The following is a 25,706-nucleotide window of genomic DNA, read 5'->3' as shown; positions in this document are numbered from 1 at the left end:
CAGCTCACCTATGATGAAAATGTTATCCACAACTTCGGTATCGTTGGACTGCACTTTGATGTAGCGGATCGACATGATGCCGTATCGGACCACACTGTTGTTGCCTATGTCGTGATCGACAGCCATCACTTGGATCAGGTCTGAGCCCACCTTGGCATCCGCTGCCACTCCTGAAACAGCCAGAAGAAACAGCTAACCCATTAAGACCTGAGACCAGAGTCTACTTAATGTCAGTGTTTCTCAAACTATTTCATGTCAAGGACCCCCAAAATTATATGAAATTGGCCACCGAACCCCATCTGAAAATATGTTGTCCCCCCCCCCCCTGAAGCAAATATAGGAGTTAAAAACATTCACAGTGAAAGATCATAATATTCAAAGATTTGCGACACATTTTCACGATTTTTCAAAAATAGCAGATAAAAATAAGGGTTAAAGTGGTTAAAAGCTATAAGGTGACAGATGCGTCCTCATATGGTCTAAATGTAAAGGTGTTTACAGACTGCTGTGTTTTCGGGCCCAAATATCGGAGCGAATTTCGGGATCCAGTCTGCAAGGACGTAATACACAAATGTGCAGGGATCTTTACACTTATACATCAGGTGTCACAGAATTATACAGTTTCAATTTCATAGTATTCCCCTTTGCGAATGTGCAGGGGGAAATTCAGTGCATATGCCTCTGGAGGTCGTAGAACGTAGGTTTACGTATGTAAACCCGGTTTTATGAATGAAAAGTGAACCTGTAACCATGTGACAATAACCCTCGGATCAGGAGCATTATACCAAATTAATCACACCCACACACTCTTCCTCTTGTCTGACGATGACAGGGCCAGCCTTCACCGCCGAGTGACAAAGATTCATAAAACCAGGTTTACATAAGTAAACCTACGCTTTATTTCATTTCAAGTGAACCTGTAACCATGTGACAACATGAACAGTATACCAAATTAGTCACGAGGAGAGTGAAGTGGCCAAACCTATACAGGTCAAAAAGGCCATACATGAGGAGTAAAACCCCATCACAGCAATACAACAGAACACAACCAACTGAGTTCTAGCATTGTATTGTCAACTGAAAATCATCAACAGGTTAATTCAAATAAACTGAAAAGTTCAAATCACAGGAAACAAACATTCTGGAGCACAACACGGGTGCCCATATTTAACTGAGACCAATACAAACTCAGGTGAAAATGCTGCCTCTCAAGGGCCACACATGAAGCCTCATCATGTGATAGACATTTCTGCCTTTCAGCAAATGTACAAGCTCACAATTGTGAACTTGAAGATCTGCTATTTTCAAACAGTCTTTATACATTAGAAGACTTAATGAAATGGGACATTCTGCATTACGAGAATGAGAGACAGAGAGAACCCCCCCCCCCCCCCCTCTCTCTCTAAACAATGGTATACCTGCAGTGTACTCGTCCTTGGTGAAGCGCGGGGGCTGGTCATTAATGTCTTCCAGGAAGATGCGGACTTCCTGCAGGGTGGGGTCATTGGCCGGGTCCAGAGCGGCTCTGGCCCGCTGCGACGCCCTCTGACCCCCTCTGGGAGGAGTCCAGTTCCTGTTGCTGGAGGCCTTGACCACGATGGAGTAGACAGGGATGTCCTCGCGGTCCAGGTCCTTCTTGACCTTCAGCACGCCGGAGGGGCTCAGGCCAAAGTTCCCCTCGCTGTTCCCTCCTGCAGTGGTGGGAAAAGTACTCAATTGTTTTACTTAACCCATTTAGACATGAGACCAGATTCTACAAAATGTCTTCTATTCTAAATCATGACAGTTTTCTGAAAAACCATATATGTTTCTATGTCAGTGGTTTTCAAACAATTTCAGGTCAAGGACCCATTGGGATACCTGATGAAGGTCGTGCAGAGTGAGTTAAGTAAAAGCCTGTATTGTCCCGAATATAAGATGACTCTGATTATAAGATGACCCCCAATTGTGGAAAAATAACATAGAATGTCAAATAGTCTAGTTGCCCGATTATAATACGTTTTTTGGGGGATATTTCCATTGGGGAAAACAAGTCGTCATGGGCGTTTGATGGGCAAAACACATGTAGCCATCAAACACAAATGTTTGGTCAAACCATGTGACTCATTGGAATTGCATTGTGGCGGCCATTACAGAACACAGACAATGCATTTGACATGTGTGTATGAGGCCTGAGAGAGACCCCTCCTCCGTCCACCCACCTGCCATAAAGTAATAGACCACGGCGTTGGCACCCTCGTCCGCATCCACGGCTCCAGTCACGTTCCCCACAATGGTCCCTGGAGGAGAGTGCTCAGGCACCCACAGCACCTGATACGACATACTGCCGCGCTGGGACGCACGCACGCGCACACGCACACACGCACACACACACACACACACACACACACACACACACACACACACACACACACACACACACACACACACACACACAGAGAAGGGCATGCATAAAAGATGGACGCAAAGTGATAGGTGGTGCGCTTCCCGTGTAAAGCAATAAAGTATAAATGCCTCAAGACATTATTATTATACTGTACGTAAGTGCTAATGTGTAGAATTGGTGTTTTCATTGTGACAAAGTGTTTTCAATGTATCCCATACAAGAAACAAAAGCGCAGAAAATACTTGTGACACAAAGTACCCATAAGGCAGTGATTTTCAACCATTTTCATATCATGGCCCATTATTTATTCAGCATTTGAGCCACGGACCACCGTTTGATGACATGTAGCCTCTCAGACCCAAAACTAAAGAATATTTTGTTGTCGTTGGATACGATTTTGTGCAATGCTGTATTGATGTGGTACCATTAGGAGAGATAACAGGCAAACGTTGATCAAAATAACAATTATTCTACATTCTCTCTAAATGTGTAGACTTCTTGTGAATTAAGTAATGCAGATGTTTAATGGCATTTAACACTCAAGAGTTAAACATCTATAAAGGTCTATTTGGTTACCAACTCTCCATCATTTAACTGGGGACCACCTGGAACAGCTTCAAGGACCTTTGGTGGTCCCTGGACCACTGGTTGAAAACCACTGCATAAAGCATTGCAGAGGGTAATGTGGATAGACCAGCGCATCAGTGGACGTGAGCTTCCCTCCATCCAGAATATACAGTATACGATAGATATTATATATAGGCAAAGCTTGCAGGCTTATCAAGATCTGTGCATCGCCGACCATAAACCGTTTCACATGCATGCCGCCACTTGGAAAATGGATTGGTAGCCACAGAGACAGAGCCATTACCACTGGGCTGCTTCCCCCAGACAATCAGGTTTATGAACAAGCAGGAAAGGACGAACAATAACGAGAAGAACAATAACGGGCTTTGAAAATGCTAATCGTCCCCCCATCTGTGTGTGTGTGTGTGTGTGTGTGTGTGTGTGTGTGTGTGTGTGTGTGTGTGTGTGTGTGTGTGTGTGTGTGTGTGCAAGTGGTCCTTGAGGGGATTCCAGGTTGTCCCCAGCTAGATGGAGAGTTGGTAACCAAATGGACCCTTATAGATCATTAACTGGTTTAATTTTACGCTTAACTTCTCAAGAGTTAGATTATTGTTAAACATCTGCATTACTTTATTTACAAGAAGTCCATCAACATTTGCCTGTGTCTCTCCTAATGGTACCAACATCAATACAGCATGGAATTGTGGACAAAATCATATTCAACGATAAGAAAATATTCTTTAGTTTTGGGTCTGAGAGGCTAAATCTCATCAAATGGCTGGCTCAAATGTTGAATAAATAATGGGCCTTGATATGAAAAAGGTTGAAAACCACTTAGATAGATAGAATAACCTGCAATGACCAATAGACGCTGTGCTCGTTCCTATATATACTTACTGGAGGTTTATGGAAAACGGGCTCATTGTCATCGATGTCCGTCAGCGCCACTTGAAGGAGCTGAGTGGTCTCATAAGGCACCGGCTGGCCAAGGTCATAAGCCACGATGATAAGCTGAGGGACAGAGGAGATGATAAACTGAGGGACAGAGGAGATGATAAGCTGAGGGACAGAGGAGATGATAAGCTGAGGGACAGAGGAGATGATAAGCTGAGGGACAGAGGAGATGATAAGCTGAGGGACAGAGGAGATGATAAGCTGAGGGACAGAGGAGATGATAAGCTGAGGGACAGAGGAGATGATAAGCTGAGGGACAGAGGAGATGATAAGCTGAGGGACAGAGGAGATGATAAGCTGAGGGACAGAGGAGATGATAAACTGAGGGACAGAGGAGATGATAAGCTGAGGGACAGAGGAGATGATAAGCTGAGGGACAGAGGAGATGATAAGCTGAGGGACAGAGGAGATGATAAGCTGAGGGACAGAGGAGATGATAAGCTGAGGGACAGAGGAGATGATAAGCTGAGGGACAGAGGAGATGATAAGCTGAGGGACAGAGGAGATGATAAGCTGAGGGACAGAAGAGATGATAAGCTGAGGGACAGAGGAGATGATAAGCTGAGGGACAGAGGAGATGATAAACTGAGGGACAGAGGAGATGATAAGCTGAGGGACAGAGGAGATGATAAGCTGAGGGACAGAGGAGATGATAAGCTGAGGGACAGAGGAGATTGCTAGCACCACTGCTACTTGGACAGAGGATTATGCCCAAATATGGCAATATGGCATTTACTCCACGCACACAGACAGACACGGACACACACACACACGTGGCTTGCATGACTCACGCTGAGCAGGGCGTGTTTCTCTCTGTCCAGTTTCACAGCGGTGGTGATGACTCCCGTCAGGGCGTCCACGCGGAAGCTCTCCCAGTCCTTGTTCCCCGCTCCGGTCTGGAGGAAGGCGTAGCGCACCTCTCCATTCAGGCCTTCATCACCATCTGTAGCAAACACCTCGTACACCAGCAGGCCAGGAGGCTGCTCCTTAAAACACACAACAACACGGCATGTCCACATAAAAACAATTGGGGATGCACATGCAGATTAGACACACCAACGGACCGACATGCGGAAACAACGGTCGGACATGCGGTCGAACATGCGCTGCTCCCGTGCTTGCGGTTAGGGTTAGGTTAGGTTTTGAGGTATAGGTTGACGGTCTAATGATAGTCAGACCAATAGTAGGCTATGTCTAAACTCTAAACTAAAGCCTGTACCCAAAAAAAATGACATTTAAACTTCACACATCTATCTGTCTGTCTGTCTGTCTGATCGTCTACCAGTAATGTGTCTATAAGAAAAAGATGATTGCTTATCTCCAATGAGCCAACCTCCAACCTGCCCGTTACTGGAAGACTCCTTTCCGATCTCTAATAACAGACTTATTCAAAAAGAACATCCAATACAATGTCAAAATATAGAAACAAAAATGCTAAACATTTGGACACTGGAAAGCCTACACATATTGTTATACCTTTCAATCCAGGAAAGCATCTGTCATTTTAGATATTGCAATGTAGCAACATGATTTTATTTAAAAAAAAGAATCATAATAATAACGAAGAATTTAAGTTTTTCAGCCTCAGGTCTAAATGGGCTATTATAAAAACATTACAATTTCTGATGGAAAAGGTTACCAACCAGTGTATAGAGGGTATGACATCACCATTATACCAGGAAGTTACGCGGGAACGCCATACTGAGTGGCAAAAAAAAACTTTCTGGCCTTGACAACTCATACATCCAAACAGAAAAGTCCTATCTGATTGTATTAAAGACGTCAACTCATACATCCAAACAGAAAAGTCCTATCTGATTGTATTAAAGACGTCAACTCATACATCCAAACAGAAAAGTCCTATCTGATTGTATTAAAGACGTCAAACGTCGTTAAACTCACATTGCAAATCATTTTGCATGTGCATACCCTCTAGTCGAATACCGGATGACTCGCCCTGGTGCGTGCCCGTTTTTCCTCCCGGAATTGTCACCAGTGAGGGGGATAACTTTGTAATATGCTATTGGCTGTTAGTATTATTTTTGGAAAAATATAAAAAGATACTCCTGTAGAAAGGCTATATTATTTTACTTATATTGACCCTATAAACAATTTAGTATTATTTAGTATATGTAAGGTTTTGCACACTCAAATGGTACCTCGTCAGATAAGCCCCACATAGCCTACAACAACATGACGGCTGTCTGCTGTCATGAAAGTTTATAGTTAGAGAAATTCAAAGTCCAGCCGTCTGCTGTCCAGCCTCTCCCACCCCTCACTGGGGAAAATTCTGGGAGGAAAACAGAAACGGGGCGAGTCATCTTGTTACCCTCTAGTCTAGCCTATTCATACACATACTGTATACAAACACACAGATACCTCCAAGATATGCATGATGGTTCCATTGGTGGGCCGGATGAACATGGGTCTGTTGTCATTGACGTCGATGACGGTGATGTGCAGGGTGGCCGTGCCCCACAGCGGGGGCCGGCCCTGGTCCGTGGCCACTATGGTCAGGTTGAAACTCTCAAAGGACTGAAGCAGACGCAGGGAGCGTATCAGCCCTGTGTCTGGATCCAGAGAGAAGGCATCTAGACACAGACAGACAGACAGCGCACATGATTAGACCTGAAGCGTATCTGCGTCACTTAACCACATTAACCATTATTTTATTCTTTAGCTATTGAAAAATAGCACTCTACAAGCTTGTAGAGCTTGTAGCTTGAAAATTTGTGGAAATGTGACGCAAATATTTCAATATATGTATTTTTTCCACAGCGAATGTTTATAACTCAAATATTTTCTTTTGGGCGGTCCCCGGAACAAAATATTTTCAATTAGACATAATTCTGGGGGTCCTTGACATGAAAAGGTTATGAGCACTGCCACTAACTGTCAGGATTTAGCATACATTTTGTAGAATCTGATGTATATATATACGTATGTGCAAAGCACCTGACGAAGCCTACACAGCGAAACGCGTCGTGCAAATTAAGCAATGAAGCAAAAATTATCTTGTCCTGAGCGTCTCTGGAGTGTGCGGTCCCTTCCTCTTCTAAGGAAGTTTCCCCTGGTCTACATTTTATGCCTTGCCTACCAGCACCTCCCCTACTTGGATGTGCACGAAAAGCTACCTGTAAAGTACCAAAACTATGTGTGTGTGTGTGTGTGTGTGTGTCAGTGTGTCACTGTGTCTCTGTGTGCGTGCGTGTATATATATATTTTTGTATTGTCCTCTATTGTGATATTGATATTGAAGTTAGTAGTAGTAGGATACCCATTGTTGTGGACAGCCAAGTTCCAGTCAATGTTTTACTGTCCAGACTAGAGGAGGCAAGATTCATGTACTTATTGGCCAGTGTGTGCGTGTGTGCGTGTGCGTGTGCGTGTGTGTGTGTGTGTGTGTGTGTGTGTGTGTGTGTGTGTGTGCGTGTGCGTGCGTGTGCATGAGTGCTGTTCGTACCTGCTCCAGGGCCTTGCATGCTGTAGACCATCAGTCCGTTCTCGCCCTCGTCCAGGTCGGTCGCGGTCAGCGTGATCACAGACGAGCCGCCGGGCTCGTTCTCGAACACGCTGGTGCTGAACACTCTCTCGGCGAAACGTGGACGGAAGTCATTCACGTCCAGCACTGTCACCAACACCTGACAAGACACACAGGTCCATCACAGCACTGCCTCCAACACCTACAGTCTAACGTTGCTCAACAGGGGGACTGCCCTTAAGTCAGACACCTACAGTCTCACGTTGCTCAACAGGGGGACTGCCCTTAAGTCAGACACCTACAGTCTCACGTTGCTCGACTGGGGGACTGCCCTTAAGTCAGACACCTACAGTCTCACGTTGCTCGACTGGGGGACTGCCCTTAAGTCAGACACCTACAGTCTCACGTTGCTCGACTGGGGGACTGCCCTTAAGTCAGACACCTACAGTCTCACGTTGCTCGACTGGGGGACTGCCCTTAAGTCAGACACCTACAGTCTCACGTTGCTCGACTGGGGGACTGCCCTTAAGTCAGACACCTACAGTCTCACGTTGCTCGACTGGGGGACTGCCCTTAAGTCAGGCCTCCCGTTAGTCCGACCTAGCGTGCCGCGGGTCACCCGTGCTGCGGATTACAAATCCTCCTCCCCGCTTCCGTTTCGTTCTTACAGTCGTGCAAATTTATCCCAATATAAATCAAAATCATCTAAGCATATAGACTATAGAGCTTGCCGTGTTATGAACCACAGTCAGTGCTGTCATATTCCCTGCATGGGACGTCCCATGCTAATTTAGGCTGTACAGCCTAAATTACGTGTAAATTGTCCCTTCTAAAAGAGAATGACTTCAGCCTCAGACATGTCCAAACAAACCCTCAGAGTGTTAGCAGGTCAAGCATCTCAGGATAGCCACTGGCCATTGATCTATTGATAAAGAGAACAGATGGTCTGCTCACATTCTGGTGTTGGTGCATGTCGGAACACCTAGGACCCTATATCTTGTGTCAGAGGTAGGGATGTCCAGATCACGTTTTTTTGCTCCCGTTCCGATTCTGATCATTTGATTTTGAGCATCTGCCAATACCGTTTTTTTCCGATCTGATATTTATATTTGATAGAACACCTTTATTATAATAATAGTACAATATCTCAAATTACAGACAATATCCAGTCTAATATCATGATATGGATATAATATTGACACTAGGGATGTCCCGATCACGTTTTTTGGCTCCCGATCCGATTCCGATCATTTGAAAATGACGCGATCGGCCCTGATTTCCGATCACCCGATCCGATTTAGTGCCTCTGACAACCATAGTCAGAGGCACTAAATCCGTAAATTGAGGATTTAGCATTGCGTAAGAGGCGTTCCCCCGTAAAAAATGTTATCTTGTACCACAGCCTAAATCCCTAAAACACTGCCGCTAGCCATTACACTATGTATAGGTGTGGTTTGGGAATTACAATAATGAAACCAATCATCATGCCACCTGCCATTGCCTTTAAGAGAAGACTACGCAATCCATTATCAGCAGTGCAATGTGGCCTTACACTATGGCTTGTAGAAATGAATACCAGCACTCACATGGTATCCTATTAGGATTCTTGTTTTGTTTGGTTTCCCCCTGCAGCAAACAACAACAGTATGGACGTATCGGCCCAGAGGACTTCCTCAGCGTAATCAAAACAGCAATGTGTCACTTATAAAGGGACCTGAATCCGCTGCACAAAACGGTCCGGGTGCACCACATAATATAAGTGTTTGTTTACATCATTCCATAATACACTAATTTCCAATAGTGGAGTGTATACCTGCACTGAGTTCTCTCGTCTGTTGCTGGGGCTTCCTCCGGGGTTGTCCCGGGCCACGGCGGTCAGCGTGTAGTGGTCCTTGGTCTCTCTGTCCAGTGGAGACAGGATGTAGATGTCTCCCTGTGAGTCAGACAAGGCGAGGGTGGATCAGGAAGGAAGAACCGACAGCAAGGTATTGTGTGCACGGTGCGATGCGTGGCACAATATCAAAGAAGACACTGACACGCTGTGGTGGTGGCACAGTATCAAAGGGTGTACTGCGTGAGGAAAGATGGCATTAGCGTGTGTGCGTGTGACTGTGTGTGTGTGTGTGTGTGTGTGTGTGTGTGTGTGTGTGCGTGCGTGCGTGCGTGCGTGCGTGCGTGCGTGCGTGCGTGCGTGCGTGCGTGTGGAAAAAATGGGGTATAGGAGTCAAATATTTATGTTGTACTTTGTACAAAACTATGTGAACTGATGGTGAACTGCAAATGATACCTCACGCTGTAAAGTCCTCGGTGTCAGTTATAACAATGCTGGAGACACAATCTCTCGAAAACAAATTACAATTCCCATATCACATGTTTACGCACGTTTCAAACAATATGCACAAGCGAGCAGAACAAAAATATGTTTCATGAATACAAATGTTGTCTGTATACTGCCATATAGTATGACAACTTAGCTTCAGGTCTCCCTCTGTTGATCCTCCTTAACTCTCTCTCAGGAAGCACGTGACTGTTGAACGGGCCAGGGTTGCATGATTTGGAATCGCACTCAAATGGTTGGCACGCCACGCCTCCCGAGGTGCTGCTAGAGTGTAAAAAACCGCGCCCAGACCCTCTCCAATTGGCTGGCTGCTTACAGCATGTATAATACTAACGTGCATCCCTTAAAACTGCTTTATAAATAAGAGTTTATAAATAGATGGATAGAGATGGCCGTCATTATTCTTTTTTCATGCGAATTTAGAAGTTAATTCAGTTCAGTTCACACTTCTCCTTCTCTCCCATGCTACCCTCTAATTGGAGCCAATGCTGGGGTCCAGTACTCCTTGCTGGGAACCAGACCAGACCTGTTTACTGTGGATGCCAATACTCACGCACGCACGCACGCACGCACGCACGCCCTATGATTCAGGGGAAAGCAGATCTTGTTTGGACCTGCTCCAATGCAAAGCGAACGAAGGGGTATACTATATATATATTACGACGCTTTGACGCTTCAAAGGTAACTTTAAACACCGGCAGTCTGCGTGACATGTTATTTAGACTTTAAAGCACAGAATGTGTTTTAAGCACTGTAACGGTATTTAAGTACAATTTTGAGATAGTTCTACTTTACTTGAGTAATTCCAATTATTTTACTTCTACTCAACTACATCTCAGAGGCAAATATCGTACTTTTACTCTTTAGTTACTTTGATTATTATTACAAAACATGCATTAACCACTTCATCCCTAGATACATTTCAGATCTACAAGCTCACAATGTGATGCGATGCAACGCATTGTGAGCTTGTAGATTGGCTCGGGTTTCTTTGTAATACATTTGAAAGTATTTTTCCACCCAGGTCAACTCACAGTGGAGGGAGTGATGCCAAACTTTCCTTCCCCGTCTACCAGGCTGTACTCGATGACAGAAAACAGCCCTGAGTCTGCATCGGTGGCACTGACTTGTATGATGACGGTACCTAGATCCACATCTTCAAACACAGGCTTCTGCAAAACACAATATGAATACAATGCATAGAAGTTAAATCCAGAATAACTATTTTATGTTACAGCTGTATTATGTTTGAAAAACGTTTCGGCAACAATATGCCTTCTTCAGGGTATGACAAGGACGGTAGAATTGCTCAAATTTATAGAGGTTGGGACAAAGGTTTTGACACAATTTCTTTCTATTTCTCCCCTATGTCATTGGTCGGGAAAAAAACAACCCTACAGAAATAACTAACCCATCAGGAAGTAGACAGGCAAATCGACCTACGACAAAGCTTCTAGGAAAATCTTTGAATGCAGAATGTGGCCCCTAGATGTGTCACAGAGACCAATTTTTTGGAGCGTTTTACGCTGTGCTCTACACCTCTGTCCAGTACCTGGTATGAAGGCTGTGTAAAGATGGGGTTGTTGTCGTTGACGTCCACGATGCGCAGGAACACGGGCAGCTCAGCGATCCTGGGAGGCGAGCCGTGGTCCCTGGCTCGCACCGTGAAATTCAGCCACTGTACCTGTTCATAGTCCACCGTCCGGTTGGCCAGGATCTTACCTGCATTAAACCCATAGACTGTAAATAATATGGACAAAGTGTTCCCCGGGTCTAACATGGACGTAAAATGAAGCTTGTAATTCCTTGCACTGTAAGTCGCCATATTTCTAGATCCGTTTGGGCCCAGCTGGCCATTGGCTGGCTCCGTTTGGGCCCAGCTGGCCATTGGCTGGCCCAGACAACGAGGCGGGACTTCCCCCCTTACTCTTCATTGGTTTTTATTTTGACTGAACGGGGGGTGGCTCCCGTTCATAGACTGTAACGCCCCTCAGAACATACGTGACTTTATGGAATTCTTTTAAATAAATGGGACCATAATTTTCCAAAAAGAATATTATGACATAAGAAATGAGACTTTAAACTAGTGACTGGAAGCAGAAAGTATTCATGACCATGTTTATTAAGGTAATACAGTCTAGGTGAAGTTGGGCCCAAATACATGGGCCTCTATGGAGCTATGGTTTTTTTTGGGCCCAATGACAGCGCCACAACAGGCCATTATATGAACTTTCAGGAAGTCCCGATTTCCTTAGTGGCTTCACGAAATATCTGTCTGACTGCCCCCCTGATTAAAACACACAAACAATAACATACAATGATCTGTGCCGTGGTACGAGCTCATTGTATTGTATATGTGCTATACAATACAACAAGCTAAAGGTTTCAAATAAGTGGTTAAAAGCTATAAGGTGACACAGATGCATTCCAGGAGCCAGCATCAATACAGTACAGTCTGAGACATTTGGGAACTGTATACCTGTCGATGGGTCCTCCAGTCTGAGGTAGTCTCCTCGGGGCAGGTGGAGCAGCTGGTAGATGACCTGTCCATTAGGACCTTTGTCGGGGTCCACCGCTGACACAGACAGCAGCGTTGTGCCTGGCTGCGCACCTTCCAGGATCTTCTCCGTGAAGTTGGCCACGCCGAACGGACGAAAACGAGGGGCATTGTCGTTCACGTCTAACACGTTGATGGTTAGTCTCGCTGGAACGCACAGAAGGTGACACTTGAGAAGCATAGCAAGAAACAATCTGAATAAAAATAAATGAACATAATGAACCGCCACATTCTAAGAAACAGATGTTTGATCGGTTTGATCTTGGGCAGTGGTCTTACCATTAGGAACGCTAACTGACTGGTCAATAACGTCACTAGCGTTGTCGTGTACAGACACGATGATCTCAAAGGTGGCCACCAGCTCTCTGTTGAGTGGGTTGCGCACAAATACGGCACCTGAAAAAGGCACAGCAACACATCCATTCATTTTATTTCTATCAATCATCTATTTCTAAGTTTAGCCTTTGCAATGCATGCATACACCTTTAAGGTTGTCATGGCTAGTGCTAATCTGTACACTCTCAGAGTTAAATAAACACTGAGGGTTTACAGTGTAGTTTAATCTGTACAGTCTCAGAGTTAAATAAACACTGAGGGTTTACAGTGTAGTTTAATCTGTACACTCTCAGAGTTAAATAAACACGAGGGTTTGCAGAGTCGTTTGGAGTCCCGGAGATTCAAGATTAAAGACTAAAATAGCATTGTATCAAATAGGGGTCCATGGCATCATTCTGCGAATCCCAGAAATTCAAAAGGTGAAACATCACTGTTTAGAAAACTAGAAATGCACTCTCTTGAGATGGCAACTTGCGCCTTGTGTGCAAGCAGAGCGCGCCACGAAGGACACTCACCACTGCTGGTAAGACTGCTGCCACAATCATCCCTATCCCAAAGAAGAAACCCATCAGCTGCCTGAACGACTACCGCCCTGTCGCACTCACACCCGTCATCATGAAATGCTTTGAAAAACTGGTCCGGACTCACATAACATCACTCCTCCCACCCTCCTTCGACCCCCACCAGTTCGCCTACAGATCCAACCGGTCCACGGAGGATGCCATCGCCACCGCTCTACACTCTGCCCTATCCCATCTGGAGCAGCAGGGGAGCTACGTACGGCTACTGTTCGTGGACTACAGCTCGGCGTTTAATACCATCTTGCCCGACAGACTGGTGACCAAACTGTCAGACCTGGGTATGTCTCCTTCCATCTGCCTATGGATTAAAGACTTCCTGTCTGACCGCTCCCAGAATGTGAGGGTAGGACGCCACCTCTCCTCAAGCCTCAGCCTCAGTACTGGTTCCCCCCAGGGCTGTGTGCTGAGTCCCCTCCTCTACACCCTCTACACCCATGACTTCTCCCCCACCCACGTCAGCAACTCCATCATAAAGTTCGCGGACGACACCACCGTGGTGGGGCTCATCTCAGGCGGAGATGAGTCCGCATACCGGGATGAGGTGGAGCGTCTGTCGGTGCAGAGCACGGAAAACAACCTGTCCCTGAACTCTAAAAAGACCAGAGAGATCATAGTGGACTACAGGAGGAAGAAGACTGCCATCCAGCCTCTGGTGGTAAACGGGGACTGTGTGGAGAGAGTTTCCAGCCTCAAGTTCCTTGGCGTCCACCTGGATGAGGACCTGTCCTGGAGCACCAACACCACAGCCACAATAAAAAAAGCACACCAGAGACTGTACTTCCTAAGAACTCTCAAAGATAACCATCTCCAACAGGAACTGCTAATTACATTTTACCGTTGCTCCATAGAGAGCATCCTCACCTACTGTATGGTTGTGTGGTTCTCCAGCTGCACCGCCGCAGAGAGGAAGGCGCTCCAGAGGGTCGTCAACACAGCCCAAAAAATCATCGGCTGCCCCCTCCCCCCTCTCGACGACCTATACAACACCCGCTGCCTCAGGAAGGCACAGACCATCCTCAAAGACACTTCCCACCCTAGTCACACGCACTTTGACTTAATGCCTTCTGGCAGGCGCTACAGACTATTAAGAACCCGCACAAATAGACTGAAGAACAGCCTGTACCCCAGAGCCATAGCTGCACTGAATGTAGCCAGGCAAAATTGACAATATGTACAATATGGGAATGTGCAATATGGTATTGGAGTTGTGCAATAATGTATTTTTAGTTATAGGATGTGTCGTGCTCACCTTGTGTTTTTATTCTTGCCATGTCTTTTTTTGTTTTTTGTTGTAGATCTTTGTCTATGCACTTTAAGGACTGCTTGCTTGAATTTCGTTGTACCTGTACAATGACAAATAAAGTTCTATTCTATTCTATTCTATTCTAAAGCTCTCTGCTGCTGTCTGGGTACGACTGCTGCTCTGAGTCCTAGAGCTCTCTGTCCGGGTACGACTGCTGCTCTGAGTCCTAGAGTTCTCTTCTGTCTGTCTGGGTACGACTGCTGCTCTGAGTCCTAGAGTTCTCTTCTGTCCGTCTGGGTACGACTGCTGCTCTGAGTCCTAGAGTTCTCTGTCTGGGTACGACTGCTGCTCTGAGTCCTAGAGTTCTCTTCTGTCTGTCTGGGTACGACTGCTGCTCTGAGTCCTAGAGTTCTCTGTCTGGGTACGACTGCTGCTCTGAGTCCTAGAGCTCTCTGTCTGGGTACGACTGCTGCTCTGAGTCCTAGAGTTCTCTGTCTGGGTACGACTGCTGCTCTGAGTCCTAGAGTTCTCTTCTGTCTGTCTGGGTACGACTGCTGCTCTGAGTCCTAGAGTTCTCTGTCTGGGTATGACTGCTGCTCTGCGTCCTAGAGCTCTCTGTCTGGGTACGACTGCTGCTCTGAGCTCTCTGCTGTCTGTCTGGGTACGACTGCTACGTACTTTAGTTATGTCATCAAGAACAGTTGTCCCTTATTGGCCGATGGTGTACACTGACATAAATACATACCAAGCCGATCACCTTATTGGCCGATGGCGTACACTGTCATACAGTACATACATACCCAGCCGATCGCAGTACTTGCGCGCTCTGCTTGCGCAACTAAAGAAGTCAGAATGTATCATATACAGTACGTCTCCCCAACTCACCGGTGTGGAAGTCAATTCCGAACGACTCCTGCAGGCCGTCCACGGCGTTGTTCCCGTCGTCCCTCGCCTCCACCGAGATGATGTAGTACTCCAGCCGGGGTCGGAGGTCGGGGTCCTCGGCGGCCAGCGTGGCCACCACCACGCCAGCCGGCGTCGACTCGTTGACGTTGATCATGGTCACCGGCTCCAGGAAGCGCGGCCGCGAGTCGTTGACGTCGTCCAGGACGACGCTCAGCGTGGCCGTTCCCGAGAGCGGGGGCGTGCCGCGGTCGCTCGCCACCACCACCAGCCGGTAGGAACCGCGCTCCTCGCGGTCCAGGGTGGTGGTGTTGCCCACCAGCACGGTGCCCGAGAGAGCGTCGACCACGAAGCGGTCCTGGGCGCCGCTCTCCAGCCGGTAGACCAGCCAGCCGCTGGAGCCGGAGTCGGCGTCGGTGGCCGACAGCTGGGTGACCACCACGCCTGGGGACAGAGAGGGAGACACACACATGGCAGGTTGACACTATGAAGCTCTCAGAGGCACCCGCAGTATTGATTTTGTGGACTAATACTGTGACCATCTTTTTCCCCGTTGACTACCCTTTTCACTGGACGAAAACTAAATGGAAACTAAATGAAAACTAAGATATGACTAAAACTAACAATTTCGTCAACACATAAAACACACACACACACACACACACACACACACACACACACACACACACACACACACACACACACACACACACACACACACACACACACACACACACACACACACACACACACACACACACACACACACACACACACACACACACACACACACACACACACACACACACACACACACACACACACCCGCAGGGCTGTTCTCCGGGAGGCGCACGGTGAAGCTGGACGGGCTAAAGGTGGGAGGGTTGTCGTTCACATCCAGGATGGTGACGGTCAGTGGGACGCTGCTGTTCAGACCCCCGACGTCCTTCACCACCAGCACCAGCTCCACCCGGGGGTCCCCGAACGCCTCGCGGTCCAACTGGGCCCCCTCTCGCACTCGTATCACACCTGCAGACAGAGAGCGTTTAATGAGCAATGAATAAATGAAACGTTATATGCTGAGGTTATGTGTACACACATAGTTCGAGCTGTGTGTGTGTGTGTGTGTGTGTGTGTGTGTGTGTGTGTGTGTGTGTGTGTGTGTGTGTGTGTGTGTGTGTGTGCGTGCGTGCGTGCGTGCGTGCATGCGTGTGTGCGTGCGTGCGTGGGTGCTTGCGGCTGCGTGCGTGCGGCTACGTGTGTGCGTTCGTGCACGCATATTACCTTACCAGTATTGGCATCCACAGTGAACAGGTCTGGTCTGGTTCCCAGCAGGGAGTACTTGACCCCAGCATTGGCTCCGATGTCTTTATCTTCAGCAAGCACTGGCCCGTTCAGAACAGTCACTGTGCTTCCTGGCAGAGAGTACAGGAGATCAACAGAGGGACACCTGAAGCAAAGTTGTCATACTGTATAGTTTAAGTTGTTGTCAGTCAATCATCTATCGTGCACGCATCCATCCACCACAATTGAAGTGGAGTCAATTTATGGAAGTCAATATTTTTATTTTTATTTTACGGGACGATTGGTAACCCTATTATTTGATAGCCCACCCATTGAAGTTAAAGTAGCTCACGCATTGGCTTTTATCAAACGAGTGTCTGAACACACCTATACAACAATGGACCAAATATATGCATCCATTTATGCTATTGACACTCGTCAGCTTTGTAAAACTTAATTGTAGGTGTGAAGTGTTGTGTTTACAGTGAAACCGCAACAGAGAGGATGTTGGGATCAGGGAATGGGAACTACCAAGTGAAAGCAACGGAGGGGTATCGTTGACCAAAGTTCTACTTGAATTCAGAAAAGCTGTAGTAAAAGATAGTAAAAGAGAAGGCTATATAAAAACATATAACTTGGATTACTCCTTGGACTTGAAATTAGCTCTCCCTACCTCTGACTAAAATTAGAAAGGAATCACCCTCCCCTATTTTCCTCCAGGCCCCAAATTTTGACTCTGCCTTTACAACTCTTAAAGAAACAAGCCTTTCGCAGCCTTAATAGAAATGACAGACTTCTGTTTTAGCACATATGCCATCGGTCCTCAGCAGACGATAACATTTCAAAGTGGGTAAAAACAGCTCCAACGCAGAAGATCATTATCTAAAAGACAGCGGAGTCGGCAGTAGCTTCAACAGGGGACGCCATGCTGCCATTGGCAGATGTATGAATGAAGATGTAAGAATGAAATTCTTAAAGCCAAGCTAAAATACAAAAATAATATGGAGGAGGAGTTTAGGAGCATGAACACAAAACAAGCCTTCAATAAAGTCAAAATCCTTACTGGTGGTGAGACAAAACAAAAGAACTGTACAACTCCGGATCCTACCACCTTTGCAAACACCCTGAACACTTTCTACAAACGGTTTGACAGTCAAGATTACTCTGCTGCCTGTGAGGAACTGTTGGGAGCCCTCCCCTTTCAGGAGCCGCCATGTCCCCCCTTCAACGAGGAGGATGTCCGACAGCTGCTGGCCAGGTGTAAGCCTGGTAAGGCGCCAGGGCCGGATGGCATCTCGGCAAAGGTGCTTAAGCTCTGCGCCATGGAGCTCTCCCCCATCCTTCACTCCATATTTTGGGAGTCCTACAGGACAGCAGCCGTACCCACCCTCTGGAAAACATCCACCATCATACCAGTACCCAAGAAACCCCGCCCCTCAGAACCCAACCATTATAGACCCGTTGCACTAACTTCAATAATGATGAAATGCCTGGAAAAACTGATTCTGAACATCATTCTGCCAGCTGTCAGGTCACAGCTGGACCCTTTCCAGTTTGCCTATCGGGCCAAGAGGGGGACAGAGGACGCTGTGGCATGCCTCCTTCACTCCCTTCTCCAACACCTGGATTCATCTTCGGACAATTTTGCCACTATTCTTTTTGTTGACTTTAGTTCTGCCTTTAATACAATTCAACGCCATCATATGATCAAGAAACTGCATCAGCTCAACATCCCCCCACTTCTCATACACTGGACTCACAGCTTCCTGAGCAATAGACCACAAACAGTTAAAGTTGGTACATCATTTTCATCAACTGCCATCACCAACACAGGGGCCCCTCAAGGCTGTGTCCTCAGCCCCTTCCTCTACACTCGAGAGACAGCGAGATTAATTCGTGGCGGTGACGACTCGCCACGACGTATTTTTTTACGCCATGACGTATTCTTCATTATCCGCCATGGCAGAACAAAATCCGCCGTGGCGAGTACAGAATCCGCCATGGCGACGACTCGCCACGACCTATTTTTTTACGCCATGACGTATTCTTCATTATCCGCCGTGGCGAGTACAGAATCCGCCATTGTTTATTTTTTTTTTGCGTGCCGTGGTGCAGGTTTTATTGTCCTAGTAATACTATTCTCGGAATTATTTCATCCTCTTGTAGCGTAACGGTTAGCGCTCTCGCCCCTATAGTCAAGGCACTGTGCCGGGCCAGGTTCGATTCAGGCAAAAAACAAACTTTTTTTTTTTAAAGTTATTTTTTTACCCGTACATACAGTGTGTGTGCGTGCGTGCGTATACAGTGTGCGTGCGTGTATGCGTGCGTGCGTATACAGTGTGTGTGTGTGTGCGTGCGTGCGTGCGTGCTTCATCGTATTTATTATTATTACCTGCATATTAATAATAATAATAATAATAATAAATACGATGAAGCACGCACGCACGCATATACAGTGTGTGTGCGTGCGTGCGTATACAGTGTGCGTGCGTGTATGCGTGCGTATACAGTGTGTGCGTGCGTGCGTGCGTGCGTGCTTCATCGTATTTATTATTATTACCTGCATATTAATAATAATAATAATAATAATAAATACGATGAAGCACGCACGCACGCATATACAGTGTGTGTGCGTGCGTGCGTATACAGTGTGCGTGCGTGTATGCGTGCGTATACAGTGTGTGCGTGCGTGCGTGCGTGCGTGCTTCATCGTATTTATTATTATTACCTGCATATTAATAATAATAATAATAATAATAAATACGATGAAGCACGCACGCACACACACTGTATACGCACGCACGCATACACGCACGCACACTGTATACGCACGCACGCACACACACTGTATGTACGGGTAAAAAAATAACTTTAAAAAAAAAAAGTTTGTTTTTTGCCTGAATCGAACCTGGCCCGGCACAGTGCCTTGACTATAGGGGCGAGAGCGCTAACCGTTACGCTACAAGAGGATGAAATAATTCCGAGAATAGTATTACTAGGACAATAAAACCTGCACCACGGCACGCAAAAAAAAAAAAAACAATGGCGGATTCTGTACTCGCCACGGCGGATAATGAAGAATACGTCATGGCGTAAAAAAATAGGTCGTGGCGAGTCGTCGCCATGGCGGATTCTGTACTCGCCACGGCGGATTTTGTTCTGCCATGGCGGATAATGAAGAATACGTCATGGCGTAAAAAAATACGTCGTGGCGAGTCGTCACCGCCACGAATTGATCTCGCTCCACCTGCTACACTCTGTACACAAATGACTGTATTAGCCCCTCACCCACTAACATCACATACTTGAAATACTCTGATGAGACTGCCATTCTCGGACTGCTCCATGACAATAACTCTATTACGGTCTATCAGAATACCATTTCTCATTTCACACAGTGGTGCACTGACAACTATCTAGAGTTGAATGTGGTCAAAACAAAATAACTGGTCATTGAAACAACAACCCACACTGGACTTAACCCACTCCTCATTAATGGTAAAACAATAGAACAGGTAGACAGCTTCACATATCTTGGACTCACACTGGACAATAGACTCAGGTTTGATCAACACATTACATCTATCCAGTCACGCTTTCAGCAAAGACTCCATGTAATCCGAAAACTAAGATCATTATCTGTTGCTCCTCATCTTTTGCTATTATTGTACAAAAGCATTATTCAACCTGTTCTGTTGTACTGTTCTGCATGTTTCTACACCATACTGTCCATGCCTAACAGGAACAAACTTTTCAGTATCACCCGTATTGCTTCCAAAATCATCGGACTTCCTACACCCACACTTTCTGATATGAACAATAACGCCATCACACGACTAGCACTCTGGATATCAAATGACACTGACCACCCTCTGTATCGTTTCTTTAACCTCATGCCATCTGGACAAAGATACAGAACCTTGCCATGGAAAAAGGTCCGTTTCAGTAGGAGTTTTGTCCCCTCAGCCATCGCGGCACTAAACAAACTGCCCCGCCGATAGGATGGTTCTGTACACAGCTTGTGGGGACCTCATGTTTTGTTTTTTTGTACTGTCTTGGTGTTATGTGCTCTGTGTTGTTTTGATGTGGGTGTTGAACTGTTGAACAGATTGTGAAGACAAATATCCTTCGGGACAATAAAGATTATTATTATTATTATGTATGGTGCCTTTCTAAGGGAGAAGAGAGACCCAGCGGGCCAGGCAGGCTGCTGCTGTATACCTGCTGCAGAGTTCTCAGTGATCTCAGCCCTGTAGCTGGTCCTGGTGAATATGGGTCTGTTGTCGTTCTCATCCAGAATGGAGATCACCAACAGGTCTGAATCCTGCATGGTGGGTGGACAGGCAGGCAAGGAAAGCACAGTAAGACACCAAGGGTGGGTGGGTGTGTGGGGGCGGGGGAAAACTGAGAACTGAGTAATAATCCTGAGTCTTACAAGATTTAACTTTATAATTAAAAGTTGGATAAATACATACTAGACCCAGTTCAGACGTTTTGACATGGTGCAGTGTACTGTAACGAGCACACACACGTTGTTCTTACAGGTTCAGTGGTTGGCTGTTGTTCAACAGTTCTTTGTTGACAATGCACTCGCCTCTCACCCACTGAGCTTGTGGTTTCAGTATGTGCATTTGCACATCCAAGCACAATTCACAGTTTTATTTGCTTTCACAAGTATAGCTCTGTATAGATAGACTGTGAAACATGCTGGACTTATATTCCGTAACCCTTGCTTAAAAAACAAACAGACTTTTGGAAGGGGGTTAAGGTAACCCTTACCTTAAGGTAACCCTTACCTTAACCTCCCCCAAACCCTTCTAATATAGTCAGCTTAGATCGGATAAAATGAGGTTGACATTGTATGTGTGTGTGAGTGTGTGTGTGTATGTGTGTGTGTGTGTGTGTGTGTGTGTGTGTGTGTGTGTGTGTGTGTGTGTGTGTGTGTGTGTGTGTGTGTGTGTGTGTGTGTGAGTGTGAGTGTGTGTGCGTGCATGTGTGTGTGTGAAATTACCCGGCGAGCGATGCGGGGATTCTCTGGGTTGTCTTTGACTGTGACAGTGAGTCTGTACTCAGCCACCCTCTCTCTGTCCAGGGGTCTGTTCACCTGCACCACTCCTGTCTGAGCAGCAGAGGGCTCATTTCATCATAATGCACTCTGTGTTGAACTTATGTACACATTTCATTCATTATGCGTGTTAATTTTGCCAGAAAAGATTTTGTCTTAGTCTCTTGAATAACACATAATTTAGTCTTAGTCCTGTTTAGTCTAGTCTAGTCTTAGTCGACTAAATATCAAAAACCTTAGTCTTTTAGTGTTAGTCAACAAAATTAACAGTCTCTCAAAAAAAACTGACCCCCCACGCTACTTTCCTCCGGCACTTCATCCCTTCATCCCTTCTCTCTCACCGTGTCATTGATGTAGAAGGCTCCGTCTCGGTTGCCGGCGGTGATGTTGTAAGTGATCAGCGCGTTGCGCCCGCTGTCTGCGTCGCGGGCTCGTACCTGCGCCACGGACGTGTGTATGGAGGCGCCCTCGCTCACGCTGGTGTTGTACGGCAGGTTCAACAGCACCGGGTCGTTGTCGTTGATATCGCGGACACGCACCCCCACCACCACCTGCATAGAAAATGTAGAATAAATCATGTGCTAATCTCAATCACGTGCGTGCGTGCGTGCGTGCGTGCAATCCTTAAAAAATGTTACCAGCACAGTTTTATAAAGTGCTGGTGTGCATTCCAAAGTGCAATTTTTGCCCAGTTGACTCGAATACTTTAGTACGTTTACTCAAGTACATTTTGAATACCGTACTTTCACTCATAACGGAGTAGTTCTGCATTTCAGAATTGATACTTTTACTCCAGTAAAACATTTGAGTATGTTTTCCGCCACTACATGCGTGCGGTTAGTTAGCTCACCGAGCTGCTGCGGGGCGGGTTGCCCAGATCGCTGGCCGTGACCGTGATGTTATAGAAGGCTGTGGTCTCTCTATCCAACTCCACGTCTCTCCTCACACGCAGCTCCCCCTCCACTGGAGACACCATGAACTCACCTACATACCAACCACACGCAGAGACAGAGACACCATGAACTCACCTACATACCAACCACACGCAGAGACAGAGACACCATGAACTCACCTACAGTACATACTACATACCAACCACACGCAGAGACAGAGAAAGAACCAAGGGACACGTTAAGGGAAAATGAACAGGAGAGATGCATGGCGGCAAAGGGGAGAGGCAGGGCAAGATAGGGTGTGCAAGAGAGAGACCGAGAGAAAGAAATGTTGTTAGGGCACGGACCGGTCACACCGAAGTTCACCTATATGAGGGTAGACTCTGCCCAATGCTTTTCAATGGGAACGCTGAAATCCACGAATGGCAAGAAACCAACCCCATTCCCATTGAAAAGCATTTGCAGAATCCAGGTATAGAATTAAACTTCAGCGTGTGCTGTCACCAAATCCTAAAACATGTATACAGAATAGAGAGCTCAACGACCACTGGTGGAAAGTAACTAACTACGTACATTTACTTAAGTACTATACTTGAGTGCAAGTTTGCGGTAAATACTTTACTCGAGTAATTCCAATTTCCACTACTTTTACTTCTACTCCACTACATCTCAGAGACAAATATTGTACTTTTATTTAATACAATTATTTGAAAACTTAATTACTGTATATTTGGATTATTACTACAAAACACACATTAACCACTTCAGTCCTGTATACATTTACAAGCACACAAGCTCACAATGTGTCACGATGTGACGCATTGTGAGCTTGTAGATGTGCTATTTAGAAAAGATTTTTATAGATTTGAAAACTTGAAATGGGACATTCTGTATATCAAGTCCTTTTACTTTTGTTATACTTAAATTACATTTTGATGCCAATACTTTTGTACTTTTTACTTAAGTAAAAACATTTCTGGACTCTATACTTTTAGTTTTACATTGCAGTATTTATACTTTTACTTAAGTAAAGCATTGTACTTTTTCTCCTTGCACTCACTTTGAGGGTCCCCTGCAGTGATGCTGTACTCCACCTTGCCGTTGAGCCCAGAGTCCTCGTCGGTAGCTCTCAGGGTGCACACACGGGGCCCCGGCTGGCCCTCCGTGACCTCGAAGGGGCCCTCGTAGTCGTTGGCGAACGTGGGGGTCACGTCGTTCACATCCAGGACATTGACCAGCACCTGCCAGGAAGGAAGTGATTGCTATGCATCTTGACTGATCATCTGCTTGGGGTTTTGGTAGTATGACATTTTGCCGTCAATTTCTGCAGTCAAGAGATGTTTTAAAGGTTTCTCATTTGTAACAGTGTAAATAAAGATAAAAGGCCATGGTCTGTGTATACTTAGAAAAAAGTAGATTTATTATATGGAATTCATTATTAATTAAGGACAATGACAATTTCAAGTTTTATACACTACTCCCGTTTGTTCAGGAGGACCCTGATGTAAACAAGTCTTATATTAGTGCTTTTTCTGGTTTTATCCTCGTAGCAGTTTTTGTATTGACTTGATATCAAGTCGTGGACCTGGCCTATACTGGCCCTGTGAACTCAATAATTTGCTATGTTTAAAAATTGTTATTGATGTTGTGTGTGTCATCCTTACTGTCGTGCTGGATGTCAAGCGCAGGTCCGGGATAGGACACTGGTCCGTTGCTGTGACCACCAGCGCATAGTGTCCATTGCTGATCTCAAAGTCCAACTCCTTTACAGCAGTGATCCTTCCCTGGAGAGAGAGAGAGAGAGAGAGAGAGAGAGAGAGAGAGAGAGAGAGAGAGAGAGAGAGAGAGAGAGAGAGAGAGAGAGAGAGAGAGAGAGAGAGAGAGAGAGAGAGAGAGAGAGAGAGAGAGAGACAGAGACAGAGACAGAGACAGAGAGAGACAGACAGACAGACAGACAGACAGACAGACAGACAGACAGACAGACAGACAGACAGACAGACAGACAGACAGACAGACAGACAGACAGACACGCAATGTCAACCTCATTTTATCCGATCTAAGCTAAACTAATTGTGATGACATCACCATTTTAAGACAGCAATTTTATGAATGCCATTGTCCTACGGTATAAGTGTTAAGCCTAAACCTAAGCCTATTTTTATTATTATTTATTTACCAAAAAAAATATTATCTTGTAAGGACCGGGATTGTCCTCATAATTTGGCCCTAATAGTATAGATAAGATACAGCGCATCAGTATGTGCCCTCATATCATATTTTACAGCAGTGGTTCCCAAACTCTTCAGCCCGTGACCCAAAACAGAAATTTGGCCCAAACTAGTGAAAATAGCTGATCTACAGGCTCACAAAGCGTCGCTTTGCGCCACGTTTTGAGCTTGTAGATCGCCTATTTTCACTACTTCTTAAATATTTGTTCTAATTCATGAAATTTATTTACATTTTTATTTCATTTCTTCATGACATTACTGAAGGAAAAAATCATCAGCTTTTTGGGGGAATGTATTTTTTGAAAATGTTTTGAATTAATGGCTAATAACAATTAAAAACAAAATGTAAAAAAACAAAAAATAAAGGGACCTATAACAATCTGTCCGTAACCCACAAAAGGGGTCCCGACCCCAGTGTTTTGGGGAAACGGCGTCTTACGGTAAGGTGGTTGATGCGGAAGGTCTGGGCCAGGTTGCCGTGGGCGATGGCGTAGCGCAGGGTGCCGTTGAGATCCTCGTCCGGGTCGATGGCCGTCACCGTGGCGATGGTGGCGCCCACCGTGTCCGGGCCTTCGCTCAGCACCGTGACGTATTCCTCCTCGGGAAACTCGGGGGCGTTGTCGTTCTCGTCCACTATATGGACATAGATGGTGGTAGAGGTCTGTGTGTGGGGGGGGGGGGGGGGGGACGGACAGCAACAGTTAGTACTGTATGGACAATTTAACCGGCTGACTTAATAATAATAATAATAATAATAATAATAAACTTTATTTGTATAGCACCTTTCATACATAAATGTAGCGCAAAGTGCTTCACAGGGCAAAAAATAGAATACAATAAAACATAAGTAGTAAAAATGATAAAACAATTGCAAAGAACAACATTGAATA

At 45.9% G+C, this 25,706-nt stretch overlaps 1 protein-coding gene across 2 annotated transcripts in view; it reads right to left on the bottom strand.

The window, feature by feature from the left end:
- cdh23 (cadherin-related 23) overlaps positions 1-25,706 on the bottom strand; it is a gene marked incomplete at both ends in the record, with an annotated part of 270,347 nt that overhangs the window by 12,797 nt on the left and 231,844 nt on the right. For both annotated transcript variants that reach the window (XM_080782539.1, XM_080782540.1), the window contains 22 exons: positions 9-170; positions 1,419-1,691; positions 2,202-2,331; positions 3,851-3,964; positions 4,699-4,893; positions 6,287-6,498; positions 7,371-7,548; positions 9,202-9,321; positions 10,761-10,898; positions 11,279-11,448; positions 12,206-12,430; positions 12,563-12,679; positions 15,329-15,790; positions 16,172-16,375; positions 16,636-16,761; positions 20,852-20,954; positions 21,642-21,749; positions 22,037-22,246; positions 22,546-22,679; positions 23,649-23,829; positions 24,253-24,372; positions 25,256-25,477. In XM_080782539.1, coding sequence (XP_080638665.1) covers positions 9-170; positions 1,419-1,691; positions 2,202-2,331; positions 3,851-3,964; positions 4,699-4,893; positions 6,287-6,498; positions 7,371-7,548; positions 9,202-9,321; positions 10,761-10,898; positions 11,279-11,448; positions 12,206-12,430; positions 12,563-12,679; positions 15,329-15,790; positions 16,172-16,375; positions 16,636-16,761; positions 20,852-20,954; positions 21,642-21,749; positions 22,037-22,246; positions 22,546-22,679; positions 23,649-23,829; positions 24,253-24,372; positions 25,256-25,477 — 3,904 coding nt within the window. The remainder of the gene's footprint in view (positions 1-8; positions 171-1,418; positions 1,692-2,201; positions 2,332-3,850; positions 3,965-4,698; positions 4,894-6,286; positions 6,499-7,370; positions 7,549-9,201; positions 9,322-10,760; positions 10,899-11,278; positions 11,449-12,205; positions 12,431-12,562; positions 12,680-15,328; positions 15,791-16,171; positions 16,376-16,635; positions 16,762-20,851; positions 20,955-21,641; positions 21,750-22,036; positions 22,247-22,545; positions 22,680-23,648; positions 23,830-24,252; positions 24,373-25,255; positions 25,478-25,706) is intronic.

The sequence above is a fragment of the Protomyctophum bolini genome (genome assembly GCF_963924005.1).
Source record: "Protomyctophum bolini genome assembly, chromosome: 14".
Taxonomy (NCBI): Eukaryota; Metazoa; Chordata; class Actinopteri; order Myctophiformes; family Myctophidae; genus Protomyctophum; species Protomyctophum bolini.
The sequence above is the reverse complement of the archived record's forward strand: the minus strand, read 5'-3'. Positions and strand labels throughout refer to the sequence as shown.